Genomic DNA, 18,810 nt, shown 5'->3' with positions numbered 1-18,810 from the left:
AAAAATTGCTTTTGTCATAGTAAACACGCTTAAAATAATTTTTCCTAAAAAAAAAAAAAAATTAAGGCTATAACAATTAAGGCAGACATAAAAGAGGAACACCCAGAATAAGAGAATTTTTCCCTTACGGTTAGTTAATTTTTTTTAAAATTTAAAATATGAGTTATATGCTGGTGTATTAACAATAAAAAATGTTACTGCAACCAAATGCAATTGTAATTTAGAAACACCCACTTGCAGTTTTTTCAATTATTTTTTTTATTTTTTATTTAAAGAAATCCAAATCAGAAACTTGGCATAAGAACTATTCCCAGTTATTATAATGCTTAAGAGAAATTGATCTTTACCGAACGTATTAGTTTAAAAAAATATTAAACACACAAATTTATGATCTTTTTTGTTTCCTGAAAAAGCTATATCTATTTTTCAATGAAAGTCCAAAGAATAATTAAAAGGAGTGTTTTCTACTTTTTGAGTATATGTCAGTAAAGAATTTGCGGATTCTACTTAAAGCTTACATTTTTAAGCATCTCCGTTGACTTAAATAAGTATAAGTAATTTTCAAATAAATAAATATAAGTAATTTTCTTAAATATTTCTTTAACTTAGCCAAATAAAATAAATAGTAAAGGATAATACTTTTAAAAACATTGGAAAGATAATATTTTTTTTATTGCAATGAATTAGAAATTTTTAAATATTGCTCTCTTAAAAATTTAGTGGGCATGTGGGCAATGCTTATTTTGCTTAAATAACACACATAGTTACAAAGAATACTATCATAAAAATTAAGTTATTAAAAGCGCTTTAAATTTTTAAAATGTTTTTTCTTTTAGGAATCAGCAGCAATAAGTCAGTAGCAAGGTATTTTTTTTAATTCTAAGATTATATAACTGATAACTTTACAATTTAAAAGTGGCATGTTAACTCTTACAACTTTGTAAAAAGAGGCAACATAAAGCAAATTACATTTATTAAATAGTAAAAGCATTTTACAAAGTACACAATTCACTATTTTTATGCACAAACTTTTTTCAGATAATATTTTTACTAAAGCAGAATAATAATATTGTATAAGACTAAGTATGACTTTATGCTCACATTTTCTTGCATAGCAATCATACTTTAGCATCAATAATAGAAAATGCTGTTCTAATATGTTTACAGTACTTTGGCATACAATAAAAGAAATTCATGATTCAACAGACACGATTATTTCAGTTCACGAGCATTGAACATGCACATTCAAACAAACATTCTTTCTTTAAGACTGAACAAAATAATGACTTGAAAACACTATAGTTTCATGTATATTGGTATCATGTCTAGTTCAAAACACTTCATCCAAACACCACCAAAATTCTTGAATAAATGTTTACTTCTAATTAAACACTATCGATAGAAGTATATTAACAGTGGACAAATTGTGAATCCAAACAATGCAGATGAATTTTCAATTCACGCAGTCAAATCCCTGCTCAAAAAACCAGCATACTATTTTCACATCTTCAGAAATAGTTCATGCTAATCAACTCGGCTAGGTTGTGTAAATCACTTTCAGTGCAAAGTTTCTGTGTTATATTTAAATTATTTTGCTTATTTATTTATTTAACAGCATTTATTAGAAGTCTTATAATTGAAAATTCAAAATAATTATCAAATAGCAAATGAATAATAATAATAAAAAACAATAATAATAAAAAATAATAATAATAAAAAAAAAGAAAATATCAAGAGTACACAAATAAACATAAAATTTAATATTTGGAAAAAAAATTATAATTCTCTTAATTGGGTATAGATTATAAAGAAAATAATTCAATAAACAAAAAGACATTATGAATGTCAGCTTGTTTGCTTCGTGTTGCGTATCCGATTCAGATGACAATTGTCCCTGTTCTCTCTGGAGGAAGTACCTGGAGTACGCCTATCATCTTCATCATCACTAGTATATGTTGTTCCCATTGAAACCGCTCCCCGTGTACTCGTTGCTTGCATTAAATCCATATCTGGACCAGTTCTGTTTTCATAAAGAAGTATGTTCAGGGTTTCTTCATATATTCTTGCCTCCGGAAATTCAACCTGCAAATTATGAAAAATTTATAATTCCAACAAAGGAACTCGTTAACGATGTGTAGTAATATATGATAGAATTATTAATAGAAGTAATTACAAGAATTAAGTAATATATGATAGCATGATGGAGATCTTAGAACTTGTAATATAATCAATACTTATGAGCAAGGATAGAAATCAAGATAATTTATTAATTGGTTCAAAGGATCAATAACTAAAAAAAAAAACATTGGCCCTTTCACAATTTATGTCTTAAGAGTAACTTTCATTTCCAATTAAGACATTATATTTTATAACATACATAACACCATAGCTGCCAACAGACCAGAATTTTTCTGATTTGTTCCTAATTTTTAAATCAAATCTGATATTTTTATAAAAAATCCGAATTTTCGTAAAATTGCAGTATTTTTGCTTTTAAACCAATCCCTTGTTCTGATCGCCGCAATTGCGCTTCCTGTGATCATTGTGCAAAAGTAATTTTTAGTAGCTTTTTATTGGAAAATACTATTCCAATAGCTGTTGCTGAGCAATTCACTAAATTGAATCTTAAACCACTATTATTATTTTTTAAAAAATGTATTGTAGTAAATAAACAAGTGGGCGACCTTTGTGCTAAAATACAAAACTAAGGCAAGCAACATCTCAGTGCAACAGAAAGGATTTCTGTTGCACTGATGAAGGTTGCCCTTTGAGCATCCGAAACAGCTGTCTGTATTTTATAAATATTTTTGTGCTCTTTAACGTTGTTTGCCTAAGTTTATGTATTGTAGTATTTAAACATTTGCATCAGAAATATTTGTTTATGATGTAGTTTAATATTTACCTGCGTTTTATAATTTGGAGAAGAATAATTATAAATTAATAGGCAATGGTTGAACTATTATACTAGTATTCCTAATTAGAAAATATTAATATGATAAATTTCCTACTAAAGACAGTATTTAAAAATTTTTTTTTACTAATTTACATAAGGTATTTAAATATATGTCTATTAATGTTATTATTTAAAGGTTAAATTTTTGTCTTACTCTCGTAATTGGTGCGTTTAATAAAATGTTCCGAATTTTTGATCCCTAAGGTTGGTAGCTATGTAACACTTATACAAAACAAAATTTAACTTCGGAAAGAATTCTTGGAATTCGTAAATACAGTACAGAACCCGTTAGACAGAAACGAAATTTGATAAATTTTCCCGCCATTTTTTAAACAAAAATTTTTTTTCCTCATAAGATTTTAGGATTTTTCTTTCTTTTTTGAAAGATGTTCACCTTACCATCATTTTGGAAATAATCATTAGTGTATTACTTCATCGTTTTTTCTTCTTTTTAAGATTATCCCCCAATTATTTTTTTTTAGTTGGGTTTAACAATAAAAAAACAGCTTTTTGTAGCGATTCAGAAAACCGGAAAAATCAGTTATCCGGAATAGCGATGGTCCCAATTGTTCCGGATAATCGGCTCCCTACTGTATAATTAATACTTTTGTGCAAGGTTAGAAATCAAGAAAATTTAATCATGGAACAAATAATTAAAAAAGAATCTTTCATCCTTTCACATTATCTTATTTCATATACTAAGAGCAATTTTCATTTCCATTTAAGACTTTTTATTTAATTTCATTTTCTATGAAAAAAAAACAAAAAAAAACTTAATTATGTAACATAAATTTCATATACATTTTGATACGCTAGAAAGAAAATCCAGTTCAGAATTTTGTAACTCTTTATACTATTAATAATAAAAACCTTACAGAGAAAATAATTGAAAGATATAACAAACCTTAGTATGTTTTTTGTCTGTAGCATAGACAATTGAAGTACAACAGACTTCAGCAACTTTTCTCCCATGTCCATAAAAAGACCAGCAACAGATCTCATTACTTCCAATGACATCTTTAATGAATAAAACTCTTCCACTAAATCTCAAAGATAACTTGTCAAACAATTCTACATTCTTCATTAAATTATCATCAGAGGTGCTGAAAAGAATTTATAAAAAAGATATCAGGGAGGGGGAAAAAAAGTATAATTTTAATGTAGATAATGTAGAAACTTGCATGTGATTTTAAAATACAAAAATATTTGTATAAAGAGCGTTTTTTTTGGAAAAAAAAACTGCTTTTAACTTTTCAACTGTCACACCCAGAATAATATTGGGCACGGCACTGGTGTTCCAAAATGTCACGCCAATATAATACTTGGGGTAATTTTTTTAGTGCCTTGTATTGTTACCAAACATATGTTGTATCCAAATATAGATCGGGAGAAGCTTATTTCGGCCTTATCTTTGTCAAACCCGAATCTATCTGAGGAAAAGTTAATTTAGAACAATAGCAGAATTTATTGAAGGTTTCAGAGGATAGAGGTTTATATTTAAAGCGCACAGCATTTTATTTGTTGCAAAATAGAGTCCAGTTCTTTGAAATGTTACATAGATTATTATTTTTTTTTGAAAATAATTAAATTACTGAGTGGCAGCCGCCTCAAGCAAATATACAGCGGCTGCATAAACTTGCATGTTTCAAAATATCCATTTTTAACTACTAAGTATATTTTATTTTGTATTAAACATTTGATTTTTCCAATAAAAAAAATGGCAATTTAAGTAGCCAAATCATTAAAATAACTTGACAGTTAAGAGGTTAAACTGTTTGAGCTATTTTGTGTTTACACAACAGATATGTGACAAATTAATGAGACAGAACATGTGACATGTCTATAGGGCAAATTAATGAACATGACTACTGATAAGTCAAGGAAGTACTGCCCATTAAAAACATTAACATACATATAGAATAATTTTAAACTCTTGCATAGTAATAAAATTTCAAAAAAGTATAACTTTCTGTTTTAGCAATTTTATTAGAAAGAAAAATGAGATTTATACTTTAAGGGAGTAAAACAAAATTTTTAAATAAAACTTCTTTAAGGATACCAAACCGGTACTCTTCATTTCCTATCTGTGAGAAAATCAACATCATATTCAATATTTAAGCACAATAGAAAATTCTTCTGCTTTTCATAACCTAAGAGCGATTTCCCAGTTTGAACTGAACTAATCAAAAATTAAAAAAACATTTTCCATTTCAGATCTGATTAGTAAATTATCGAGCAATTATATTAGATGTTTTGGCTTTCAACTGTTATTCTAAATTATGGTTTTCTACAAAATTATGGGTTCAATATTCAAAATGTTAATTTTAAATGTATGTTTTTATTTGAGTGCAAAAGGTACCGTAGATGAAAAAGGTATTGTCTATAAAAGAAATCCTACAAAAAATGGGGGATATTTTGATACACTTTTAAAATGATCAAAACAGAAAAATTTGTAATGCATTCGTTGTCTAAAAACACATTAATTTTGAAATTTTGGATACACACAGTATACATCAGTTCATGTATTTTTCCTAACCCTGAAGGGTTTATACTTCAAATAAATTATGCAATGTGTATGCATAATACAGAAATGTTTTTTTTTTTTTTTTTTTAAATCATGTGCTTTTATTTTTTTTGTATTTAGTTCATTTACTGAAATACAATTTACTGATCACTGAAATATGCATTTTTCCATGTAATTTTGTATAAAAAAATACACACATAAATCTATAAAACAAAAAATTAATAATTTGAAAGAGCAAGTAGGTTTAATAATTGCAAAGAAAATTGACAGGAAATGATAAGATGTGAAAAAATCTATTTGGTGGGTATAAAGACAGTTTGTTTTTTTATTTATTTTTAAGTAGCTCCAATCTGAAGAATTCGGGGTTTTCTAGGCTCAGCTTACCTTGGCTAAAGTACTGTCACACACGCATATGTATATTATACAGTTAGCATTTAAATCAGTAGTTCAAACAGAACATTACATAAAACTTTCTTTATGTAGAATAAATAAGTCATAGGCACTATCAACTACAAATAACATGATAGTATTATGAAGTACTATAGTATTATTATGCCCATTTTTAAATTATACAGATGTTTCTTAATGGTAGAAAATTCATAACATGTCATTACAGCAGGAAAAAATATTCCTTAACAATACAAAATCAACGAAACACTGGTTAATTTCTGTTTTAAACCCTAATTGGACTGTGTTTGGTTTAGTATGAATAATAATATTCATACTATAATAAGAAAGTGAAATTTTTTTTTCTTCTCCAAATCTTTAATTTATTTTTACTGAATATTGACTATGAGCTTTCAATCATATCAGTAAAAATACATCACAAATGCAAATGATTTTGGAAAACTTACTTTGTATAAGAATATTTATTATTATGTCGATTAATCAGCAATTTCACAACAGGCTGAAAAAAAAATGATGACAGAAGTTAATTATATATATATATATTAATAGTTGGTAAAAGAAAACATTTAAGGTAAAATTTTTTAATTAAAAAAAATGAAAACAATGGTACAATGAAAATAAGTAAAAATTTCAAATTAGATTTATACAAATACAGTGGTACCTCGAGATACGAGTGCCCTAACATACGAGTTATTTGAGATACGAGCTGTCGAGCGAGCGAAGTTTTGTTTTGAGATACGAGTGACATTTGAGATACGAGGAACGGCCAGGCAAGTCCTTCTCATCCTCGACAATGCTCCTGCTCACCCGCCGAACCTCGAACATGACATCCTCGAAGAGTTCAAGTTTATAAAGGTTCTCTATCTACCACCACTCCTATCCTGCAGCCCATGGATCAGCAGGTGATTTCTAATTTTAAAAAGCTGTACACTAAGCACCTGTTCCGGCGCTGCTTTGAGGTGACAGAAAACAGAAACCTCACCCTTCGAGAGTACTGGGAGGACAACTTTAACATCGTGATATGCCTCAGAATTATTGATCAGGCCTGGCTGAGCGTTGCAACGAGGACCTTGACCTCTGCATGGAAGAAGCTGTGGCCAGAGTGAGTCTGTAGCCTAAAATTGTGCTGTGACCTGAGTCTATAGCTTCGAAGGATTCGAACCCAAAGTGCCAGTGGAGGAGGATATTGGGTCTCTGGGAAAATCCATGGACCTGGTGATGGGTGAGAGAGACGTGAACGAGCTCATCGAGGAGTACTCTCAGGAACTGACGACAGAGGAATTACAAGAGTTACCGTCGCAGCAGCATTCGGGGGTTCTGCAAGAAATTGGTTTCGAGGAAGAGCCAGAGGTGGAGGAGGTTATCTCTACAAGTGAGATAAAAGTGTTCTTGGGAATGTGGGCAAGAATTTCACAGTTCGTGCAAGGAAACATCCCGAAAAAGTTGCATCTGGTCGTGCATCGGAACTATTTCATAACACTCGCCTAACTCATTTCTGCAGCATTCTGAGAAGGAGGAAGAAACAAACCTCCTTGGACAGTTTTTTTTTAATCCAGCTAAAAAAGCAAAGACCGGTGAAGAGAAAAGCAGTGACTAAAATTAAGCATACAGTAGCATTTAAGATGTGTACAACTTGCATTTAAGTGATCAAAATACAAATATGTATGCACACTTTATAAAACCAGTTTTTTTTTTTTTTTTTTTTGCTTTACATTTTCTTTTATTATGTTTTTATACAATATTTGTCATTTATAAATACATTTTTCTTATTCAAAAACACGTAACAAAAACAATTGCGGGTAGCATTTTTGGGGCTGGAACAGATTAATGGCATTTCAATTCATTTCAATGGGGAAAATTGCTTTGAGATACGAGCAAATTGACATACGAGCAAGGTTATGGAACGAATTAAACTCGTATCTCGAGGTATCACTGTACAGATAAAATTGTAAATTAATGATATGTTTTAGTAATAATGATTTAACAATAAATAAAGAATAAAATATTTTTTTGCCATTTATCTCAACCTAAGCAAGCGTTAAACATAACAATATTCTAATAAATAATGCAATGTTACATAAAAAGTTATTTAAAATTTGTATTGGGAAAATATTAGAATCATAAATGAAAACATATGCACAAAATTGTTTACACTGATAATTTTTAAAAATAAATAAATGAGCATAATAATAAAAATAAATTTTCGAGTAACATCTCATTCCTTTTTTCAGCACATGATTATAACAGGAATACTGTAACAAGATTAAAATAGAGCAATTACGACATTTTTGATCATATCATATTGAATTTGATCACATTTATTTGTTATATAAATTTGTGCAGAAGAGGAATCAAATATAAACATTTAAAAAATAGATATTTATTCCCAGTTAAAATTAGATAAATTCACATGAGCAATTGAAAAGATTTTGAAATTTGAAAATTGAGAAGACTTTTCGAAAAAATTTCTTAAATTCAATTATATTTAAACTGTATTAAAATAACAAAATTTTAAATTAGAAAGATTTAGAAAAAAATAAATAATATAATTAAAAATATGTACTTTAGTACAAATAAACCTAAATAAAATAAAATCTTTTAATTATGGATAAAATAATAATTTATTAGTATAAGCAGAAGAAATTATAATTAAATCTATCATTATAAAATCATTTTAGACTTTTGACTGTTTTAACCAGGTTTTGAGACTTGTAATGTCAAAAGTAGTATTTGAAGTCAACCATGGATAGAGATAAATAGAAATTAAATACATATAGTAGTTTAAACAAATTGGAATCTTTATTTCAAGATATTTGAAAGGGCTTATTGTTTACTTTAGTTGAAGAATTAATGAGCATCAACTCTTCTTTGGATGAAGTAATAAGTGGAACTCTGCAAATAGGTTCAAGATCCATTTCTCTTTTTCTTAAAGCAGATTCACAACACTCAGAAAGTTCTTGAATCAAATAATATTTCGCTTCAGCTAAGAGTTCTGCTATTTCTCGAGTTGAGTCCGGTAAGGGAACAGAACCGTCACGTAAAAAATTGAGAATAGTACCAAAATGTCTACCACAGCGATCAATTAATATCCAACCTGAATTTGAAAAAAGAAAGCAAAAATATTGTAATGGATAATTTAATAAAAATAACAGACAATCAACTTTAAATGATACATTAAAATAATCTTTGACAATAATAATTGCTAAATTAATAAAGAATATTGAACATTGTTTTTAAATTGAAAATATATTTACAAAGTAATCTATATGTTCTATCTCTCCTCCCCCCCCTTTAGGAAAATTTTTATTCAAATTAAGGAATAATTAGCCTTAAGATAGATATATAACTAAAAAGAAGACTAAGTTTAGCCTAATAATGGATACAAATTGGGGAAATTTCCATACCATGATCTGTGGCAACTTTCGGGCAGTGGTCTGAAAGAAACTTAAAAAAAAAAAAAAAAAAAACATCACAGAAAGGGACCAACTTATAGCCACTCCCGACCAAAGATCTACAAGTTTTTTTTTTATATTTTAAAATTTGCAAGTTTAAAATCTATTTGGCACCATGGTGATTCTAGTCGGTGCAACAAATCATGTTACGGAAATATCCCCTACAAATTCACAACAGTTATAAAAGTAGCACATTATTAATTAAAAAAAAAAAAAAACATTACATACTAAGACTTATGTTTTCATATAAAATCATTTCGTACCAGACCTAAACAATTATTAATAAAAACATATTTCAACATGTTTTTTGAAAAATATAATAATGAAAGATACCTTCAGAATCAGTTAAAACTTCCATGCGACCACTAAACATAGCTCTAAGCATGCTATCATTTTTGGTTAATGTTCCTATAGTTGTATAATGCAAAGATCCACCAACGTTTAATTTCACATACTGACTTGGAGCTCCTTTAATAACAGTTCTGTGGTCCCCAGACATAACAGGATTCCGTTTTGGAACCAGGGTGACTGTTATTGTTAAGGATGGTCCCTATAAGAAATGTCAACTATATAGCTCATACTTAAATTTGTCATTTCAAATAATAGATACTTTATATATCTCATTTTTCATTGGTTTCCAATTGGAAACCCGCAGTGTCTTTTTTTTTTTTTTTGCAGACCCATATCAATCAAAATGTAATAATAAAAAATTTAATTTTAGCTTTACAACTGCAAATAACTTTCATTTCTATCAAATTTATAAAATTAAGTACCACTATACTTCCTTATTTAAAATCTTAAAAGAAGCAAACAATTTAAATTTCTTTAGAAATTCATTAAATTTATTTTTCTTATAAACTAGACTGCAACTTAAAACTGTTTAAAAATTTTTTTTAATAAGGTATTTCTTTTAAAAAGCTCCCACCCTGAAAGAAACTTGTTATACCTATGCTGAAGTGCATAGATACAGTTTTAAATTTATCAAAAATCATAGCAGAAGTTTCCAAACAGATTTTCTTTATTCTATCTCATATGTCAACAGAGCTAGAAGTGAACACCTGTTTTTTAAAAGACAGGCCCCAATTCTCTCACTGAGCATTTTGGTGAGTTTCTGGGTCTTTCTTCACAAATAGACTATTTTGAGATAGTGAAAGGTTTTAACTAAACATTTGTACTGTTTCTACCCAAATTATGCCATCAATCTGACACCTTCTGAATCACCATTAGTGAGGGAATATTAAGAATTATACTTTTTGTCAATTATAAAAATCCCAATTAAAGATCAAAAGTTAATTTAATACATAGAAACAATACTATAAGTGTTAATAAGATAAATGTTGGACAAGAAAAGTATAGGTATTTCAGTGAAAAATAATGTATTTGTAGGTGGATGAAATAAGATGTTAAAAATTAATAAAATTTTTTTTTGTTGAGATAATTAAATAAAGACATCTTCAAAATATATACTGAACAAGTAGCTTATTAATTTTTCTATAGAAAAAACGGCAATATCTATTTACATTATTTTAGATATTTGCTGAGAATTACTATTCTTGTCCTTTAATTTATAAATATTTGATTTTATATAAATTTTAAATATTTGCATTACTTGCTCTCAAACTAAATTGCTTTAATCTGGACACTTTTTAAAGATGCAATATAACTAGTAAAAATAACTATTTTTTATTAAATTCAATGATGCATAACATGATTAAGATGACACCAATTATGATAAAAAGTCAAAATCTCCTCCAAAGAATCTAGAATGCATTGCAGCTTATCATAATACTGTGCTTTCAATTGCAATTCTTGGACACTTAAAAGTTGAAAACTTCTGTTCTAAATATTAATATATATATGTTTGAAATCATAGGTGGTCTGCTGTTCTAGAATATATTTTGGATCACCAGAAAGTAATACTCAGTAATCTGTAGAAAAATACGTTATTGGCAAGCAAATGTGAAATGTAGATGAGTTGGATACATTTAAACATGATTTCAAACAATAATTTAAAACATGTATTTGAACTTTAAATTCCACTATATATTGAATTGAATACCATATGGACCATTTAATATCCAAATATAAATAAGTTGCTTTAAAGTTTTGAAAATAAATATAAAAAATTTAAATGTAAACAAAGGTGTCAATGGCTATTTTTATTTTTAAAACTGTCTTTATAAAAGATAACTTCCTGTTATTTTAATACGGACCTGGTAGGTTTTGATCGCTGTGATTGATGATGTGGGGAGCTTCTTGAATCGGACTCTAATCGATGATATTTCTGCATGCTTATGAATAAAATTAAAACTAGCTTCATTTAAAATAAGAATTATTCATTCAACTCATAATTTGGTAATCGATAATAAAATACTGCCGATATTCTCAAAATGAACCTAATTTCTAAAATATATTTATACATTATTCCCAAAATATACAATTAGAAACATTATAATTCATTAATATATAAGTACTTATCTATATTATCTACCTTAGTTGGAATTTTTGAGGTAAAATTTAGTTCTATTTTGCATGGATGTTTCTCATTAAGATGTCAGGCTCACATCATTAAGTGGAACTATACACAACAATGAAGGATTAAATGTCTCACTGTTTTTCTTTACATCAGTTTAACTTTTAAACTGGTACACTACAAAGATTGACCATAATTATATGGGATTTCCCTTTTAATAATGGAAAACAGAAAATGGAGCTCCATTTCCATTATTTCATATTTATTTCGGAACTACTTCTTCAGAAAACGATTAATCGAAAAAACAAATTATTTTATAGAAGACAAGTATTGAGTAACATTTATTAAAGCGGGTGGGTGGTAAGCATGAGGACCATTCTCACTGTATTCAATTCATATCGTTCATACGTAAATGAAAGAAGCGTCATTTCCACTACATCCGATTCGCACATATAGACAAATGCGCTTGCGATTTGCCAATACGGTAGCATGTTGAGAAATATTTAATTAGTGGATTTACTGCGGGTTCTCATTCTCCTTCAATGGAGGTGTATGAATCACATGCTGTGAAAATAGCCTTACTGCAACCATTTTCACTACACTTGTTGTTGTTTTCGTATGCCTGTTACGGCAGAGAGGTGCGATTGTTCTTGTTTTCCAGTGGCGCCATCTATGGATAGGAATCCAAGTTCTGCCACACCCATACGTCACGCTCATTTATAGGATGGACCCATTCATACAACCACAGAATGTAATTTTGACCTGAATCAGAGAACGATCAATCTCCAATTCAGTACCCCCAGAGGATTGATTTGTTATGGGAACATGCAGTACTTTGCGACTCGACAGATTTAACGTGCATCAGTCACCCTTTTACTACACGGGGAGTCTTCGACCGTCGGGGTTCGAACCCACGAACTCTCGGACATGGGCCCAGTTCCCTACCGACCAGGTTATCCCAGCCCTTCACTACACTTGTCTACTGCATTAACATGCACAAGTGTTTAGATACTACGGAAGGAATTTTTTGCTCATATAAATCAAGTGTGCCTGCGTTTGCAATGCATGCATTGATTCAATAAGAATCTGCGTTCCAAAAAAATTTAAAAAATTGTGGAAAATTTTCTAAGAAAACATTTAAAAACTCACCTCGTTGCAAGTCGAGAAAAAAAATTATTGCTGTCAGAGAATCGCCGATCGAAATGGGCTACAGGTTTGAGTAGAACAGAATTCTTTACTTATGGCAACACTGGTGTGGAGAATCATAGGAGAAGGCAGTACGTTAGTTTCTGTCTTCATTTTCAAATTTATTAAAAAATGTTTAAGTTGGGAAACTATATGCAACTGAAAACTATATTGAATATAGTTCTAAAAGAAGGCGTCGTGGAAATTAAAAAAAAAATATTTTTGACATTTACTTAGAAATATTTTGAATGTGGAAAATATCTAGAAAGTGGAAAATATCGTAGTACATTCTATACAACAGGGAAGAGGAAGAGAGAGCAGAGGAGAGGGGAAAGACATATAATGGGTCGTTTCCTCAGATGTCGTGTTCAAGCATTGCGATCGAAATCCCTGAGACGGATCTCTCTCTTCGAAGAGTATTAATTCGGAATGATAAAGCAGTTAGTCTTCAAATATTCGTAAATAAATTTTACTACCAGTTTTTTAGTTTCTTAAGATCTCTTGTCAGCTTACTACTTTTCTTTTTGTAGTGCTTTTAAAGTGATCTCATGTTTTTGGTAAAATGTCCATTCATTTACCAGAGAGCTAAAGTTGAATTCAGTGATTTAAAATATAAAATTCAAATCTCCAAAACAATATTAGTAGTTAAATTTACAAATGTAGTTAACTAGAAACTATTTTGGAACTGTAGTAACACTACTTCTCACTACTTTAAAGAGACGAACTTTGCTGGAGAACTTAATTTATTCTTATGCTCAAAATTGCTTTGAATAAAATATTGGCTTACATTAAATGTAAGGGAATAATTAAGAAATTTTTACTCATGTTTACATAAGCCAGTTTGTGAGTCAAAAATGTTTTTTTCGAATTTTTTCGAATAACCTTCATTTTTTAATGCCTTTTTCGACGGCGAATATTTAATTTCAAAAAAGCGAAATTATCAAATACTTGTAATTTTTTAATGCTCTTTTATTTCCTCTAAGAAATTAAGTACACTAAAAATACGTTCCTTTCCTTTGAAATCATCAATGTTTCACGAATGTGCATTCGCATGTAAAAGTGTGACCTTAGTGATCAGTTATCTATTTTTCGCAATGGCTGGTTTAAATATTAGTTACACGTTATTTTAAATACGTAATTTCTGTTAACAATCAACTGTAGCAACAGAATCATTTTCAACGAGTCCACTGACGGACCCGCGAAAATTTGTTCCCGTCAAATTAGTTGCTGTTAAAACTGTTTTTTTTCTAAATTAACTTTAAAAGTAATTGCCTGGAATCTCTACAAACTACTGTTTTATTTTTTTTGTATCGTACTACTTACTACACCAATGTTTAAAAAAATAGCACACTACACAACGAATTACGAAAAAAGTAGCGACTACAGTAGTTTCACTACTTCTAGTGCTTTAATTCCAACCACTGGTCTCATTGTGAGTCGCATAGATAAAGTAAGCTTGAGATAGAATAGTGTAAGCAGTTCATAACAGCATTATCCAAAATATTAAATGAGTTCTTTTTTCACTGCTCGGTTAATTTATTAGGAGCAAAATTTAAATTAGATGAAGGAATTTTAAAAGAATGTTGTAGTTGTTGTAGTTCATTTACGTCGCACTAGAGCTGCGCAATGGACTATTGGCGACGGTCTGGGAAACATCCTTGAGGATGATCCGAAGACATGCCATCACAATTTTGATCCTCTGCTGAGGGGATGGCACCTCCTCTTCGGTAGCCCGACAACCTGCGCGTGAAGTCGAGCACTTTACGGTAGAACAGTTTAACGAGGACCAATACAGCACACCCTCGGCCTCTACGCAGACTGATCCAAGTGGTTAACGACACGCACACTGACCGTAACCAGTGATGCTTGACTTCGGTGATCTGCTGGGAACCGTGTCTTAACGATCAGTCCACTGCGGGACTTAAAAGAATGATTACATTTATAAATTACTGTTTTTTTGTAACATTATATTGTAACTAACAGATAATTTATACAAAGTAAATACATGTTAATTAAGTATGTAATAAAATTTTTTTACAATTTTCTTTAATTATTTACGGGTTAATTAAATTAAGTCACCTAAAAATTATTAGTAAAATATATAAAAACTAGGAGGCTCCGCCCCCTGCTCGCTAACGCTCGCCAACCCCCGAGAATTGCTACGCAATTCTATGTGGTTCACGCCGTGAACCATGGCTCGCTGCGCTCGCTCGCCAATGAACACAATGTTCTAGCACAAAGACATAGTATTTTATCATCAAAGACATAGTATTTTATCATCAAAGACATAGTATTGTACTTATGTAGAAGAATTCTATCAATGTTCTTATTGGCTTTTAAAAAAGTAGATTAGCTATTTAGATTGTACATGGTGAAAAAATCAAAACATTAGCTAAATGAGAAACATATTAGCGAAATAAATTATCAAATATTGCAGTTACTCACCTAAACTCAACTAAATGTGTATAATAAATTAGTTAATGCTAGAAATTCTGAAAGTTTTAGAAAAAAAAATTATTATTTAAAAATATAAACTTTAAACCATAACTTTTGCTTGTGAGATAATAACCCTCAAAAAGTCTTTCATTTTCAAGAACACAAAAATTTGTTTTATCGCCAAATGAAATATTTTTTGGTGATCAGCATTATTGAAATCAATTTCTGTATTAATTACATTTGTGATAAAGTACTTAACATTTTAGAACAAAATAAGGATGTTTTACATACAATAAATTAAATCGCATGGCTATTGGCATTACCGGAGAAATACCACGTGGAGGTCGCCATGCTGCATTTCTAATCGGGGAGTTTTGATTTTGGCAGTTCCCCTTGACTACTGCCAATACTTATCATTGCACTTGATCTCTGCAATCTATGTCTTCCATAACATTCCTCAACACTTTCTTGGGCTCTTCGAACACGTTTCATTACGTTTAAAAGCCCTAGCAGCTTCACTAATATTCTGCATTTTAAAGCGTGAAAATTCAATGCATAAATAAACGCGAAATATAAAAAAATTCAATGCATTCAATACAAACACTTAGACGTTTTTTAGACGTTAAGGTAGCTCCCAGTAGAAAAATATCAATTCAACAGCGGCCTTTTAAAGCATTCTCACTTCAATAAATTAATTCCTAATTAATTAGTAATTAGTTTAATAATAAATACTAATAAAGTTACTAATAAATTAATTAGTTTAAATTAAATATTATCATGTTGTTAGGACATGAATCTGAATTGAACAACCTGATAATGCTCACTCTGGTCATTGCTTCCGTTTTTAAAAAAGCTATATAGCCCATTGTGCAGCCCTAGTGCGACGTAAATTAACAACAACAACAACAACAAAAAAGCTATATGTTGAGCCACCTTATGTGACATTTGCCATGTGACATTTTTAGCAACAATCATTGGTCGATTTTCTAACGTTGCCATTCGGGGAGTTGTAATGAGAATTTTTTTTGGTGTCGTGTAAGAGAAACATATATATAGATTTTTTTTGTACTTTTCTGTGTTCCTACAATTTAACAGTGTATGTTTGGAAGTCGTGTCGCAATTGACTGCATTATTGTCAATTTTCAAAAGTCTTCGCCAAACGTACATCTCAACAAGTTCTTATGATAAATTTTTTTTTTCCTATAGGAAACTATTTTACGATAGTTTGTTTCAAGCTTTTATTATTTGGACCACTTTCTAATTGGTTATACGGCGGATCTACGGAAAATTACTGTAATCGAATAAAAAATTCTGAATTGTTTAGAAAAAAATCAATTTGACGTAATTTTAATTTCTTTCCAGTGTAAAAAATCATTTGCCAATACTCTCTTCAAAACACAATTTTATTCGCCAACTTTACGATTTTATCGCATTAGGCGAGGTGTCGAATGCTTAGCGTGGGCTCTGATAATCTGGAAAGGTCATCTAAATGCTCATTTCTCTTTTTTTTTAAATTTTTTATTATTCTATTTTGAGTAACAAGTTTCCTGAATCCTGAATATATTAAAAGTGTGTATTGTCACCTCTCTTACACTCACCATTTCTCACACAAGCTCACTTAATTTTCAAAGGGATCATCTTAGCAATTTTTACAAAAATTCTACCAGGAATCTTTTTACTTCGGAATTAGCGAAGTCTGGTTTATAGAATAGGGATCAGGGTTGTGTAGCATTTATTACACTTAAAATAAAGTATAAAAGAAGTATAAGAATAAAAGTGATGATATTTTATTCCATTAATAATACCGTCGCAGAGTCAATTTTGAGCTTACAACTACCAATGTTCAACTCCGTAGCTTTGTAATTCGAACCCAGTTCAAAAGACAAAGGAGCTCTTGGATCAGGTATTGGAAAATTTCCCTCGTAGAGGAATTTTTGATGGAATAACTTGCATTTGTGTTCCCGAAAAACTTCTACGGTTAGCCTAATGGCAAGGGGACTTAACCATGATCCGTCTACCACTGAGGAAATTCAACACCAGCACAGGTGCCAGTCAGGTGCGAAATTCGTATCGACCAGCCATCGCTGGGATTCGAACCCGGGCCACATCATTGGGAGGTAAGCGCTCTGTCCCCTGAGCCGGGTCAAGGTGAGACAAACGTGAGTACAACTAAGGGAAACTCGAATAAGATCACGAGAATTGAGTAAGTCATTGTGAAGTTTGGCGAGCGATCGTTAGCAAAAAATGCCGTGGCTCATAAATTAAAAAAAAAAAAACTTCTGTTTCTTACTAATATAATGAAAACTTAAGGCCCAGAAATAATTATTTGCAAATTATTGACAACAGTTTTTGGGTAAAAAATATTTATGATCAAAATGTGCAGCATTAACTACAAAAAAATTGCAAAGAAATTTAAATTATGAATTAAATGATGTGAAATGGCGTTTTCTCTCTTACGAAGATTGCATATATACCTATTATATATATAGCATATATTATCTAGTTGCTTGGGGCAATCAGATTTTCTTACCCCCCTCTCCAGTTTTTGCAGCTTAGAAAAGCCCTAAAATAAAATTTAACTTTAAAAATAACACAAAAACAAATATAACAAAATATTTCTAATGATTTAAATTCAAATATTATAAGAACTATTTTTCCTTAAAGTTTAGTTTAGTTTCTGTCAATAAATCGTAATAAAGTACTTTTTTTTCTGTTCATATAAAACACGGTGAATCATTACATGCATAAAATTTTCACCGGTGATTTTTAGATTCCATTTTAACGCATTAAATTTTAAAGAGATTTGAGAATGTAAATTCGTAAAATTTCTTTTCAGAATAACTTATTTGAATGTATTCTTTTCTTTTTACCTTCATTTCTTTCAAAAACACAATGTTGCATATAATAGAAACGAATTTATCACTTCTTTTTTTGAGGATAATATTTTTCGAATCTTCGATAATCTTTTCGATGTTAGAATATTTTTTTTTTTTTTAACTTGGTTTATCCTGAGAAAATATTTTATATTCAGTCGTTCAAGTCGAGTTACATTCGTAAGTCGAAACATTATTGCATGCAGTATTTTTCTCTCTCTATTTCTTCGTAAAAATGTAAGCATTTTTTATTTATATAAATTTAGATAACGTTTTCACTGATATTTTCTACTAACAGTATTTAAATTTATTATTTTTTTTCGACACATTTAGAAGAAATGATTTTACCAATTTCAAATTGTCGTCGCTGGAACTATTTTTTAGACACTATTAGTAAGATTTATTACTGACGATATCACAATATTTGCGAGTATAAATGAAAACAATAACTGGAGAAGGAGATTTAATTTTGAACTGTACAAGATTTATAAGCAACCTGATATTGT

General features: G+C 29.8%; 1 protein-coding gene across 1 annotated transcript; it reads right to left on the bottom strand.

Annotated features, from left to right (window-relative positions):
* Window positions 1-956: 956 nt before the first annotated feature.
* LOC107442424 (BTB/POZ domain-containing adapter for CUL3-mediated RhoA degradation protein 3) lies at window positions 957-12,126 on the bottom strand. Its single transcript, XM_043047441.3, has 6 exons — window positions 11,829-12,126; window positions 9,671-9,887; window positions 8,720-8,979; window positions 6,332-6,384; window positions 3,858-4,056; window positions 957-2,082 (listed from the first exon to the last, which is right to left on the bottom strand). The coding sequence occupies exons 2-6, from the start codon at window positions 9,834-9,836 to the stop codon at window positions 1,846-1,848; spliced, it is 915 nt and encodes a 304-aa protein (XP_042903375.1). The 5' UTR covers window positions 9,837-9,887; window positions 11,829-12,126; the 3' UTR covers window positions 957-1,845.
* Window positions 12,127-18,810: the final 6,684 nt, after the last annotated feature.

Source organism: Parasteatoda tepidariorum, chromosome 2, assembly GCF_982258835.1.
Source record: "Parasteatoda tepidariorum strain Cologne lab strain chromosome 2, Ptep-v5.0, whole genome shotgun sequence".
Lineage (NCBI taxonomy): Eukaryota > Metazoa > Arthropoda > Arachnida > Araneae > Theridiidae > Parasteatoda > Parasteatoda tepidariorum.
This window is presented reverse-complemented; position numbering and strand designations above follow the sequence as displayed.

Coding starts and splice junctions, on each gene's coding strand:
- LOC107442424 (XM_043047441.3), bottom strand. CDS start 9,836: ATGTCTGGGGACCACAGAACTGTTATTAAAGGAGCTCCAAGTCAGTAT. Junction 4,057..6,331: donor AATAAATATTCTTATACAAA/GTAAGTTTTCCA, acceptor AATTCTTTTCAG/CACCTCTGATGATAATTTAA. Junction 2,083..3,857: donor CAGACAAAAAACATACTAAG/GTTTGTTATATC, acceptor CATAATTTGCAG/GTTGAATTTCCGGAGGCAAG.